Below are 13997 nucleotides of genomic sequence, written 5' to 3' on the forward strand. Positions count from 1 at the left end.
TCTGCAGTGCTGCCGTCTCCTGTAGCGCTGCATGGTTCTAAGCTAAGTTTCCTTTCCTTTTTCTGTTCTCTTAGATTTGTCCTCAGGTTTGAAGTGTCTGTGTTGTGCAGCTGGTCTGGTCTGTCTCTAGACAGTTCAGGCTGCACCCACTAGTTAAATGGTGGAGGCTCACAGCGACATACTCAACACAGAAGTTTCTGAACTCTGCATGAGGGTTTCTCCGACGAAGTGAGGGCCGTGAGGCACAGCTCCCCGTCCCCCGGTGACCCTGCTAGGTCCACCTTCTTAGGGAAACCCTCTGCAGAGGAGCTGACAGAGCCAGGAACTTGTGAGTTGTGTGTGTCCACTCAGGCATCATTCATGCTTGTTCTGTAGGCAGTTCCTGTCAGAAGGAGGAGGCGCAGCAGAAGCGTCGGGGGGCGGAAGACGGTGCCTCAGTGCCTCTCTCCTTCTGACATTGTTAAAGAAAACACAACAAATTTATAATTATTTAGATATTTACATGTAGGTAATGTCCTCAAGTTCTGTATAACCACTTTTTCCTCTCTCTGTGTTTGTTTCTCGTCTGTTGTTGTGTGTGTTTGTGTGCATTTGTCTCTTTCAAACAGGTGCCGGTCCTCACCTCTGCAGTGCTGCCGTCTCCTGTAGCGCTGCATGGTTCTAAGCTAAGTTTCCTTTCCTTTTTCTGTTCTCTTAGATTTGTCCTCAGGTTTGAAGTGTCTGTGTTGTGCAGCTGGTCTGGTCTGTCGCTATAACGCGGCCTCGCTGTTTCGCACATTTTTTTTGTGCAAGTTTGCATGCTTTTTTTTTTTTTGCGCACAGCGCTTTGTGTTCTGCGTCCTGATTGGCTTCAGACTATTGTTGATCTCCTCCGTGCCGTCTCTCCTGTGCAGTACAGAATCGCTGATTCATTGATTCATTAATGATTCATTGATGTTGAATTATCTCTCAGCTGCTCTGTTCTCATGTGCTGGACCTGAAAACACGGTTTGATCTTTGGTTTCTGTAATACTGGACTTATTTGTCTACGAAGGTTTGAGCTTTGAGAGCTTAAACAGGAGAGAAACGTGTGAAAATGTTCATGTCGGTCTGAGTGTATAAAGTGTGTAGTGACGGGTTTTACAGCCTTAAAACATTGATAATAACTGTGAAAAATAAAGTTGGCTACTTCAGATTTCACCAATCGCAGGTTATTTTTAGAACGTAACTCCCGCGATAAACGAGGGAGCGCTGTTTACAGATACTGAGAAGTATAAAATCTGAATCCTTTCTCTCGTTTGCTCTGAGGCGCGGGGGGGAAATATCGACAAGTCGATCAACATCATCTACAGATACATTCGACATCTCGAAAAATGTAAATTGCCACTTGATTCGTCCATTTGGTTGAAAAACCCGACCGTGAACAAGGAGCGAATATCACACCGGAAACTAAGCGCTATGCGCCGGAAGTAGCATATGCTAAGGCGCACACAGGTCTAAGTTATAGGTCTAAGTTCCCCATAATGCACTGGGTGTTTCTTCTTCACTCAACATGTGTTAGTAGACCTCTCTGCATTCAGCCCGTCTGCCCCTCATCTATCGATGGATGTTTGTTAGAGGCTTTGGTTCCCACTGTCGCTCACAGACGGTCACCTAATGTTTCCCTGTGTAACTGCAGGGTCTTTGCCTTATAACATAGAAGTAGCTTGAGGTAACTGTTGTTATGATTTGATGCTGTGTGTGTGTAATAAAGCTCCCTTACTGACAGTGGGTCACCACAGCTTGTAGCTCCATGTATTTGATGTGGCACGTTTGCCCTCGCTGACACAACCCTAAAGGGATTTGTGTGTATGAATAAAGTTTATTGTTCATATAGTTCATTGCCGTATGTCTATGAAAGGCTGAATGAGGGTTGTAGCTCCCTCAGCAGCTGTGGAGCGATGGCTCGTGGTCACCTGATTCAGCCCTGGAGATGTGGTTGGTTAGACACGCTGCTTTAGTTGGACACTACAAACCACACTCACCTGTTTACACAAACACATACACACCTTTTGTGTTACAACCACCTTGTTACACTCAAACACCAGATGATGCATCTGAGCCAACTAAGGATTCACTGAGACTGAAGCTCGAGATCATAAGAATTTGAGGCTCAGCTGATACAGTATCATAGGACAATCCAACCATTGTATGTCAAGAGACTATAGGCAGTAAAAGCTCCATCTGGAGGAGGAACGACGTGGTTCAGAGCGTTGCCTCCTGCAGCTGGTGACATGTTCAGATTTCAGCTCTGTCGGTTAGAAAGTCTGTTTTTGTTTTTCATCTGTGTGTTGCTCTTTCATCCTTTTGTTCTTCCTCTTTCTTGCATCAAGCTGGCTGACTTCACCACTGATGAGGTAACCATGAGCAGTAAGCCTCGTGTCGCTCACAGTTACATTTAACATAGTGCGATAAACGCACTCAGTCTTTATAAGGTACATCCTCTAAAGGTTCACATAACAGACAAACAGGATAATAAAAATAATCTGGTTCTCTGCAGCGTCCTCAGATGAACAACACACAACATTATTAGACGTCTCAGTATTTGTTACACTGAACACAAATATAAACACAACACTTTTGTTTCCATGAGCTGAACCGGATCCTGACTGGTTTTGCGACATGTGTGTCATTGTGCTACACATGTACGGCATATTTCAGAGTGGCCTTTTATTGTGGGCAGTCTCAGACACACCTGTGCAATATTCATGCTGTCTAATCAGCACCTTGACATGCCACACCTCACAGGTGTGGCATGTTAGACTACTTTTAATTAACTGCTTCAGCCCACTTACAATGAAAATGTAACAAAAAATCTTGTTCCTGACCTGTGCAGTATGTTAACACTATTGGAAGTAAAAAATAACTCTAATTTTGAAAACACAACTTTCTTTCTTTCTTTTTTTTTTTAATAAAGCTCTGACTTGTATTATGAGTCTGTGGTCTGGGAGAGAGTCTGTAACTCTGTCTGCAAAATACAGGATATAATGACCAATGTTGGGCAATTAATTATATAGTTACTTCTTCAAAAAAGTAACCGAGTTATGCAAACAAAGTTTTTTGCAGCTGTTTACCTAAAAATGTAGCCAAGGCGTTTTTTAATTAAACAGTTCAAACTATTTACAGAACAATCAGCTGTTCTGCATCAAATCTGATGCCACACAAATTATTTGTGCCACTCCAAAAAATAATTTGTGTCCACTATGAGATGAAGGAGAACAACAGCCTGATACCTGCAGGACAACAGCAGATGTATCACTGCTGTAACACCTGTAACATTCAGCAGTCGCCTCATTGTTCTGACACACACAACAAAACTGCTGACTACACTACACACTCACTACATAAGATTTGCGCTAAACGTCGCAAATCTCTCACATCTCCAAGCACCGCCGTCACTCCTAAAACTTCCTCCCGTTTCTAACCCTTGCCATATAATTTTTGATTGGTCCACATGGTACATTTTTCCACCAATAGGAAAGGGTGGTGGGGTGTTGTTTTTGCTCACAGGCTTTCGAGCGTTTTCCTTATAAAACGGCGTTTTCACCGTTTCTTCCCGCAGTAAATATAAACAACGACAGTATTCAGGAAGAACACCAAACATTGCAGATATTTTTATCATAACTCTGGTTGTACGCGGCCGATCAACACAATTTAAAAACTGGTATAAAGTCCACACTTTTCCCGTCAGTTGTTCCGTCGGTCCTGCTCACATCTCCAATGGTTGTACACGTTGTCATTAACGTGGCTTCACTCCACATCAGCCGCTTTGCTAAAACACCGGTGTCGGCGCATAAGGACGCGTCAGAGCCTGACAGCGACGTTGATTAGCTGCGTATATACGAATGTGAATCGCGTGATTGGCTGGACTACGGGATAAGGTGGCCTCGTTCTAATCCTATACGGGAGCAGCCAGTCACTGACTAACACTGCAAAACAGGATTGTTAAAGTTTTCATTTTAATTTCAATTCAGGTGAATTTTTTTTTTTTTTTTTTTTTTTTTTTTTTTTTTTTTTTTTTTTTTTTGTGCGCGCAACGCAGATTTTCTGTGCAGAGACCGTGCCAGCAGTGCGCAATTGTGTACGCGCGCAGCTTAGAGGGAACATTGCTTGCGAGTGTCGGGTCTTTTGTGTTTGTAGAAAATGTTTCATATCTCTGAGTTCAGCTCATGGAAAACAGGAGCAAAAGCAAAAGTGTTGCGTTTATATTTTTGTTCAGTGTAAATGATAAAACATCAGGTTTGACCCAGAATACAGTTTGGTCCACATGGTGGCGCTGTGAAAAGTGCGCGCTGTACTGGTGGCACCAGTGTCCCCAGCCCACAGACCAGTGCTGCCACTAATCGAGTTTCATTAGCAGCATCTAAATGCTGTTTAAAGGTGGACTTCATCTGTCACACAGGAGCAGTTTGGCTTCGCTTTGCTTAAATAATGACCTGGTGTATTTCTGTATACACACCTGCTAAGGATCAGGTGACTTTTATAATAAAAGGTTAATACGTAAAACCTTAAAAATAAAAAGGGCTGTTTTTAGCAGTATTTAGGCTGCAGTCTGTGTATTATGTCCATGATATTCTACATTACAGTAAAAACAGTAATTATATAAAGAACAGATGGATCAGGATCCTGTCTGTGTCTTTACTATGATCTCAGCTGATAATGAGGCTTGAAAGAGACATGTTTGAACTTTTGCATTGATCAGACAAATAAGCCTGCATGTTTGCATGAGCTTTACCTTTAACTGTAAAACATGAAGCCTTTATTATTAAAAAAACAAAACCCTTTTGGTGTCATACAGGTAAGAAAGCAGCGAAGCGTTTTTCTCTCTAACAGACCTTTCATCTGTTTTCTCTGCCGTTGCTCTGATGGGACCTGCAGGGTGTTTTTGGTGACGTGGAGGTTTGCACAGTTGCTGCCTGTGGTGTGTGTAGAAATGTTCATGTTCTAGTCCCACTGTGAAGCACATAGACGTGTCCTGACTTCCTGTCTGTCCCACACTCTGTTGTCTCTGTTTGTTGCTGCCAACAGTACAAGTCATCTTTGCAGATTTTACTGAATTAACAAAAACATTTTTACTGAAAGACTTATTCAGTAAACACGTTTGTTACACTGAGACTGAAAAAGAGATCCCTGTTTACGCTCATAGAAAACGAGCCTCTGTTTTACTTTATTGAAATCATTTCTAATCACAGACAGGATCAGCAGCGTGCAGCTGCAGTGAGGTGTTAGTAGAGGAGCTGTGTTTGTGAGCTGTAGTCTGGATCAGGTCTCTGTGGGAGACTCGGGTTACAGTACTTCTGAATATCACACAGCACATTTCTTCAGAATCGGTTGCTGTTTGCTAACATTTGACCTTTGCCCTTTTAGGCTGCCCTTCTGGCGCCCGTCGATGAGGACTTGGGATCTGACAAGAAGCAAACTGGGGGAAGCAGCAGAGTACCAGACTTCCCTCTTCCAGCAGGCCGGGAGATCTTGTTGCGCACCTGTGTGCCGCGACCAGCAGCGTACTCCAAGGCGCTGCCTCAGCGGCTCTTCTGTGTCCTGATGAGGGAGGAGTTTAGGTTGGCCGGAGCCTTTTCCACAGACACGTCCTTCTTTTAAGTCCTGTGAACAATTCACACCTGGGATAAAGATAAGTGAAGGACACAGGATGGAGACTTTCACATAAAACAATAAAGCTGAATTGAACTAAAGTGAATAATTTGAAAATGACTCAGTGTTTTATCAGCGACACGTTACCGCAGCCTTTTAAGATCACTGAACCTGTTACTTCAAAAAACAACATGTAATGTTGAAGGGGACAAAGAGTTAGTTCATGTTTGACACTGATGTTAATCAAAACTTCCAAGATCCAGGTTGAATAAAACAGCATTAGGTGTGTGATTTCACTCTGCTCCACACACCTGCGTGCTCCAATCAGAGACACCAGAGGAACAGGTGATGAATGTGATGGGGAAGCATACGCAGGTGTGACATACAGAGCCGTGGGAATTACAGGACATTATTACTGTTGATATATTCTCAGCGATCAGCTGTTAGTGAAGAGCATGAAAACCTTACTGCACGTCGGTCAGCTCAACTTAGCTCGCTGGATAATTTACTTGTCAGCTTGAAAACATTTAACTTTAACAAAATGTTCACCAACACGGGTCAGTGTAGGTCACTGAGTCATCCTGCACACTAGCCCTGCCCCGCCCACCTGTGTTTATACACCTCTGCAGCCCCTCCTCCTTCAGCTGGGACATTTGTTCTAGCCTTCATTCATAAACTCGGCTTTCTAACATGCAGCTAAAGTTCAGTCTGCATGCTCGACCCACATACTCCTGGTAGCTGAAGTGAAATACTGCTGTGCGTAAGGGTCGGGCGGGTGACCACGTCACCTGGTCATGGGGTAAATGCTGCGGCCGGGTTCAACTCTGACCTGAGGCCCTTTATTTCTCCCTCCCTGCTTTGCTGTCTGGTCTTCATTGTGCTATTAAATACAGACAAAAAAGTTTGTTCTCCTCCTTCCATCACCACCTTTGTTGCATGTAGAAAAGTGTCATATAGAACCAGTCGTTACTTTAATGGTCTGAACTAAACGGTCGGGTGGCGCCAACAGCGACTAAGAATTTTCTGGGCCAACAGGATTTGTGTTTCAGTCCCTGATAAACTGACCCATCCTCTAAAAAACAAAACCCAAAAACTATATTTACAAGATAAATGATCAGAAATAGTAACGACAACAAAAGCACAGGAATCATAGATCCAACGGGACAGGCTCGTTACAATGAAGGAAAACACTGAGCGACTGTTGAGGCCCTTATTAGTCCTACAAAACATAACAGAAATGTTACAATAAAACACAGAGGCCTTTATTGTCACGTCCATCGTACTGTGACTCCTCAGCACATTCATCTCCAATCAGCAGCTTCCTTCACTGACCCAATCACAGGTCTCAGGCCAGCTGTTGTACTCAGGTTTGGATTATTTGCTGAGGTTTTAGATCTCTGGACCAAACCTTTAAAAGGAAACAGTTTCTCAGAGGTTACATCAGTAAATATGATCTCACTGTTACAGTGATCATTCACATCTCTGATTAACCTCTGAAGAGACACATTTGGTCCTTAGCGACGCCTCTGTCACAGGCGTCTGTCAGAACAACAGCGTGTGTTTGACACAGTCCATCATGAAGAGAAGCAGTTTTTCTTCTGAATTAGTGAAATAACTGGTCTGTAAATTACAGTAACACGAGTGTCATTGTTAAAACACAGTTTATGAAACACTTAATTTGTTGTGAACTTATTGACAACGTAAACATTTGCTGGTTGCCACTGTAACTGATGACTGTGTGGTCACATGACTGAAAAGTAAACAAATATCACAAAATAAAGAAATGCCTCCAACTTGTGTTACGAGTAGTTAGTGTGCAGAAACACGGCTGCAGGGTCAGCCCTCCCTCCACAGTCGCTCATCAGGCTGGTCGCAGCGCGTTTGCCTGTCTACTGATGTCTGCATGAGCAGAAACACCAATTTGAGTGATGTTATGTAATTCAGGATTCAATCAATGTGTCAGTGTTTGTTACTTTGTTACATTAATTTTTTAACCACGTTATTTTGTTGTGGGATGAACTTCTGCAAACAACAACATATGGCAACAAAAAACAAAACTTGCAGTTGGAATCGATGGAGCTGTGAGATGATGGGATGTCGACTGGTTCACTAACCATTAACATTTGGGATATTAGGATAACAGTAGCGTGTAAACATAAGCAGTGCAAACACTTCCTATAACGACACATTTACAGTCTAGTTTGGGGAAAGCTGAGGAATTAGGGTGAAGAGACGGTGGATGTTTAACCCTCCCTTGGTTTGACAGCTCGCTCAGCCAGCGAGTTATGAATGATGTTCTTGATAGACTCCGCCCCCGCGCCTTCTAGGAAAGTGTGGTGATCTCCCTTGATGACGTGGACCGACACCTCGCCATCACAGACCTGAAGAAAGTTTGAACATTGGAAGGCTCAGACAGAGTTTATAGAAACACACACAAGCGCACACACGCACAGTGAAGATAAGTACTACAGACTGATGTAAATGTGCATCGGTACCTCGCTGAGCTTATAGTCAGCTCCCAGGTTTTGCTCATATTCGCTGCTGGTTTCGGCGCGCAGCAGCTTCACGCTGCCGTGGTATTTTGCAGTAGGTACATATGCATCAGCAGCCTTTAGCTTGTAGTAGAAGGCGGAGGCTACAAAGTGCAGTGAGTCTCGGTCGATGTCCTTGTGAGCGGAGGTGATTAGGTCCACGGCCACACTGACGCGTGCATTCAGGTCTGACAGCGGGAGCAGAGTCTCCAAAAGCTGTAGGATGTAACCATGGAGACGACTGTAAGTTCATAGCAAACGTTACCGCGTGCTCGCGGAGATATTGTTGTTTTCAGAAAAGTAAGTGACACATAATTAATGAACATCACAGATCTTATGTATATGAAAATGCAAAATGAAGATGTTTTGATATTCAGGAGTTACAAATGTCAGCTTTCAGTGAGAAACTGTACGAAGGTTTGATTTAACCGCATGTTTTACTTTAGTCTCCATAACAGCTCCAAACATCACATCATTGTTGAGTCAAACCTGCACCACACACAGACTGTGCTGGAACAGCAGCTCCAGACTGTGTTACAGTCACCATCTTTACCTTACAGGCGCCGTGAGGCAAAAGCTCAGGTTGTGTGGCCTTTAACGCTGATGCCACATAAAGGAATACTTGTGTGTGAACCTGTGGGTCAGAGACAGTATACCTTGTTGTATTCAATGCCAGTGAACTGCTGGATGAAGGCACACAAGGCTTCAGTCTCAGCCTCAGACTCGTTGCCGGGTGTTAGCTTGGCTCTGTAGCTCTGCAAATCAAAAACACAGTTAAACCTGTTCACATGCAGATCATGTGACCAGAGCTCATCCTTCAAAACCAACATCACACACGCTATACAGCATATACATGAAATAAAGATGCGCGAGTGTTTCTCTGACCTGTGTGTACGCTGCCACATATGAATGTGAGCCATCAAAGAGAAACAGGAACTCCACAGGCTGATTCTGGGTCTGCAGCTGAGAGCACATTTCAAATGCTACACAGGCACCAGAAGAATATCCAGCGACTCTGTACGGGCCGTCCGGCTGCACCTGCCTGACGCAGCTCACGTAGTAGGCAGCCAGGGACTCAATGCTATCCAGAGGAGCAGCTGCAAAGGAAACACATGAGGGGAGTTAGTTTGGCTGCACAGTGACATAAACAGCTGATGCACAACATGTGAGTGACAAAGGTCTGAGAACAGAACCACAAACTTTTAAACTGTGAAACAACGAAAACATGAAATCACATCAGGTCTTTGGTTTTCCTCAGGCCATTATGGAGGGAGCTGTATATGTACAAGTGTTTGTAGTTTCACCTTTGAACAGTCAGACTTTCAGCTTTAACACATTTTGCTGTTTAACAGTTACACACGTTTTGATACACATGATTGTGACACCTGGTGAGGACGCACACTCATCATTTGATGACAAGTAAGGACACGTAGTTTCCACGATGGTTCAAAGTGTTGATTTTGTGTTTTAAAGTTTTTCTCTGTGACTGTAAAGTCATTTTAATATGAGCCCCATTATGCTGACAAACCCACGCAGACGATGCACACAGCTCAGCAACACCAACAAGCCTGAAACTCAAATGACATGAAAAGTTATCCATGAGGCGCCAAAACACAACAACAGCTGCAGCAAAGGCTCTTTGTACTGTAAGATGAAGATCCTACAAAAGTAGAAGCCTCACAAACCACATGTAGACTGGTTGTGCAAACTCCCACAGACCCTGCAGTCGAGAGGATAACAAGCTGCTCCAGTGATCATGACCAGGACACAAACTGCTTCCTCCTGAATCAGAGGCCTGACTGACAGACACACCCTGGCATAGAGGAGGCTGAGGAGTGTGACAGTTGGAGCACACGCTCAGGTCTAGGTCTTTAAACAGGGGAACCACCACCCCAGTGTGCCAGTCCAGAGGCAGCATCCCAGAGCTTCACGCAGCGCCGTGTCAGCCAGGACGGCCCTGCAACACCCAGATCCTTCTCATCAGCCTCAGGTCTGTCCTAAATCCTAGCAGGAGCTACCACGACGCGTACCACAAAATGCATCGCACTGGTTCTTCCCAGTAGTTGGAACTGGTTGTCTGCTTGCCAATGAATCCTGCTTATTGGTTCCACTTGTGCTACAATCAGGACGAATTGTAGTGGGTTAGGGTTAGCTGGATATGTGCTGGATATGTGGTGGAGGGTAACTGCAGGAGAAGAAGCTAGTGGGGGAGTAGAGCAGGGGAGGATGTGCGTCCCCGAGGCCTGCTGGAGGTCAAGGGCAGTGCTGGATATGTGGTGGAGGGTAACTGCAGGAGAAGAAGCTAGTGTGGGAGTAGAGCAGGGGAGGATGTGCGTCCCCGAGGCCTGCTGGAGGTCAAGGGCCATGCTGGATATGTGGTGGAGGGTAACTGCAGGAGAAGAAGCTAGTGGGGGAGTAGAGCAGGGGAGGATGTGGGTCCCCGGGGCCTGCTGGAGGGCAAGGGCCATGCCCGATGTGAGTAGCAGCAGGGCCAGTGCGCCCAGGAGCACATCTTTTTCGACCGTAAGGGAGACAGGAGGCCGACTCACTGCCTCGGCTAAATGGAGAGGGAATTTCAGAAGGGCCAGGGCACAAGCATGGACCTTTTTCAGCTGTAAGGGAGACAAGAGCAAGGTGTGACGTAGGTCCCCGGGGCCTGCTGGAGGTCCAGGTCCACGCTCGATTTGAGTAGCAGCAATGGCCAGTGCACCAGGAGCACATCTTTTTCGACTATAAAGGAGACAGGAGGCCGAACAGGTCTCTGACCCTTCAGCATAGACAGGTGGCTGAATGGGCCCCTTGGGCCCTCCAGCCGAGACAGACAGCTCAAACGGGTTCCTCTGACCCTTCAGCGGAGACAGACACCGAACCAGCATGTGTGGAGACCTCTGGCAGTGTGGACACTGGCTGGAGCTTAGTGGCACATTGGCTTGGCTCAGGCAGTGGTATGCAGTCCTCAGAGGGCTGAAAGTGTTCTCCAACACATCCAGCAGAGGACAGAGGACTCTACTAAAAAATCCGACTCTACTAACCTATCAGAGGCTGCTTAAGATCAGAATGCAATCATCTGCAGTTTTCTTCTTAATTAACAATAAACTTAGTGTATATGTACTCCTAAATTTGATGAAAGTGATAAATAATAGACAGCTCTCTCTCTCTCTATATTCTGACATTTAACTAATTCAAAAGATATTTCAATATTTATTTATCTAAAACAAAACAAGTTAGAATAGCCTTTATTGTCATTGTACAGAGTACAACGAAATTGGAGTGCCACTCCCTTGGTGCAAGTTTCAATAATAAATATAAATGTAAAATATAAAAAGTACAAAAAAACAATCGTAAGTACTCAAACAATAGTTTGTACAATATATACAGGATAGCAGCATTAATATAATGACAGTATGAATAGCAGCATAATATAATGACAGTGACGGTATGGAATAGGTTCAATTGTATTTGTTCTTATTTACTACGGTGATAGCTCTGGGAAAGAAGCTATCCCTGAATCTGTTTGTCCTGGTTTTATGTGACCTGTACCGTCGGCCTGACGGTAATAGTTCAAACAGTTGGTTGCTGGGGTGAGAGTAGTCCTTGATGATATTGCCAGCTCTGCTGAGGTACCGAGAGTTTGCAGTGACCTCCATGCTGGGCAGAGAGCAGCCAGTGATCTTCTAGTTGCAAGTTCACTCTAAATTGATGTTTAACAGAAAAAAAAATGTTTTTATGTTTTTTCCCTAAAGTGTATGTAAATATCTGGTTTCAGCTGTGAATATACTGCTGTGTATTGAAATTCCTCTTGTTTTGCATAGAAATATACTGAACAACATACAAAGCATAATATATAAAATAAAATCTACCTGAGTTTTTTCTTTGAAAGAAGCCACTTATGTCAATTGTTGTGTTCATCAGTACATAACTGAAACCGATTACAGTGCTTTGTTTAGCCGTGGAGGGAAACAACTGAAAATATGAAATAAACACACATGTAAGCTAAGACTCTCTAAAAAAACATCATTGTTGTTGTTCGGATTTTCATTTCCCCATTTGTTGATTCACTCCAAGAGCAAGTAACGTAATATGGGTCAAGTGATCAGTTTGATATCAATCTTTTGTGATACACCGTCATATTTACATTATTTGTACAGTATGAATGATTTGCTTTGGTACCTGGTCAAACTTAAGCTCTCCTCTGTCTGCCTGTCTACGCTTCTCCTGCAGCAGTTTCTCCCCCCTCGCTCACATGCGTAAGTGCTATGCTCAGTCACCCAGTGCCTGAGCTCAGATCATACCAAAATTAGGGTGAATTTACGACTGTGCGCTATGTGCTTCGAATATTGTGTGTAGTTTTTTGTTTTATACAGTTGGCAGTCAGGCATCAGTAACAAAATCACCAGGCTCACAGTAGACAGATTCACAAGAAATTCATTTGGGCTTAGAAGGAATAAAACAAACAGAATCCTTAATTAAGCTTGCGTTAGATTGCAAAATGGTCCCAGATGAAACAGTCTTAACAACACGAAATGCACAGTTCTTTTGTAAAGGTTCTTTTTATTTGGAAGGAAAAATAAGCACAGACAGAGTCCCCAGAAGTGTCCAAAAAGTGATTTATTAAACACACACAGTTATACAGTGTGGGAAGCCGGTCTTCGATCTTCTCTGCTCGTTACAGAAAGCTTTATAGCCTAATATGACGTCAGAACATTTCCTAGAACTCAGCTTCTCAGAAACCTAACACTTTCTCAGGCTTTATGTTCCCAGATATGGATGAGGGAAAACATCTGGTCTAAACAATTGTGTGTCCGAGTGTGCAGTTTGTGAGATTGTCTGTCCAGGCCAACAAAAGGTCGCTGTCCTCATCTGACTTTACTTTGGGCCGCCTGGAGCCACAGAGATGCTGGTGGTTTTTGCATAATAGAATATTACAGAGGAATGTGTCTTATTCTGCGTGCTCTGGAATACAAGATTAAGCAGATTTACTAAATGATAAATGATACATGATAATGGTGATGATCAACTGATACTAAGTGATGCAGACTAATGAAATAATAATGAAATAATGGCAGTGAAATTACATGTTTTTCTTGACAACTCCTCCTCTTGGGCTCGCTTGCGAGCCCAACTTACACCAGGATTTGTCTCACTCCTCCGTCCAGCCTACAATCTCCCTCAAAGGCATCATGGACTCCGGCGCAGCTGAACCTGCTGAGCCTGAGCTCAGGGCTCTCTCCAGCATCTTTACTAAAAGCCGCCGGACCAGAGGGATGAGACAACATCCAATCATCAATATGACAAGAAAAACAACAAAAGAAAACATGGCAGACATAACAACACTCTTCCATTGCCCAAAGACAGACGTGAACCAGTCTCCCGGTCCAGTGTTCACACCTGATTGCTCATGCATGGTTTTAGATAACATTTTCAGACTCTCAAGCGCCCTAGTAACCGTACCGTCTGGTGCAGTATTGTTGGGTATGAACGTGCAACACATGTCCCCAAACATGGCACAGACACCACCTTTCTCAGCCAACAACATGTCCAGGGCCATTCGATTCTGGATTCCCATTAACGACGTCGGGCCTAATTGTTCCGCAAGGCCTTCTACCGCGTCCCTAGTGAGATTAGAGAGTCTCAACACATTATAATGGACATAGTTAATGCGATCGACATTTTTATTCGGAGTTATCCATAGAAACACACTTTCAAAGCCGGCCGCTATCTGATTAACTAACTTATACTCATCTGGAACTCCCCTGGGAACTCCTATTGAGTCAATCCAGGTTGGCGAGTCCCATCTTGGGTCATATTTGTGCATACTGTTGCGAAATCGATCAACTTCAGACCAGACAAAAAACA

The 13997-nt window shown here is 44.0% G+C and overlaps 1 protein-coding gene across 1 annotated transcript; it reads right to left on the reverse strand.

Moving 5' to 3' along the window:
- On the reverse strand, positions 1-9142 carry LOC308404823 (fatty acid synthase-like). The gene is made up of 6 exons (XM_080895053.1): positions 9027-9142; positions 8798-8896; positions 8106-8357; positions 7804-7991; positions 623-5639; positions 1-451 (listed from the first exon to the last, which is right to left on the reverse strand). The coding sequence occupies exons 1-4, from the start codon at positions 9114-9116 to the stop codon at positions 7854-7856; spliced, it is 579 nt and encodes a 192-aa protein (XP_080751179.1). The 5' UTR covers positions 9117-9142; the 3' UTR covers positions 1-451; positions 623-5639; positions 7804-7853.
- Positions 9143-13997: the final 4855 nt, after the last annotated feature.

This window comes from Rhamphochromis sp. 'chilingali' (assembly GCF_963969265.1).
Source record: "Rhamphochromis sp. 'chilingali' genome assembly, chromosome: 10".
NCBI lineage: Eukaryota > Metazoa > Chordata > Actinopteri > Cichliformes > Cichlidae > Rhamphochromis > Rhamphochromis sp. 'chilingali'.

Bases quoted from the DNA above. Each gene is read 5' to 3' on its own strand.
- LOC308404823 (XM_080895053.1), bottom strand. From the start codon at position 9,116: ATGTGCTCTCAGCTGCAGACCCAGAATCAGCCTGTGGAGTTCCTGTTT. The intron at 8,358-8,797 runs GTATACTGTCTC...TACATCCTACAG, and splicing joins CTGGCATTGAATACAACAAG to CTTTTGGAGACTCTGCTCCC. The intron at 7,992-8,105 runs GTACCGATGCAC...AACTTTCTTCAG, and splicing joins CTGACTATAAGCTCAGCGAG to GTCTGTGATGGCGAGGTGTC.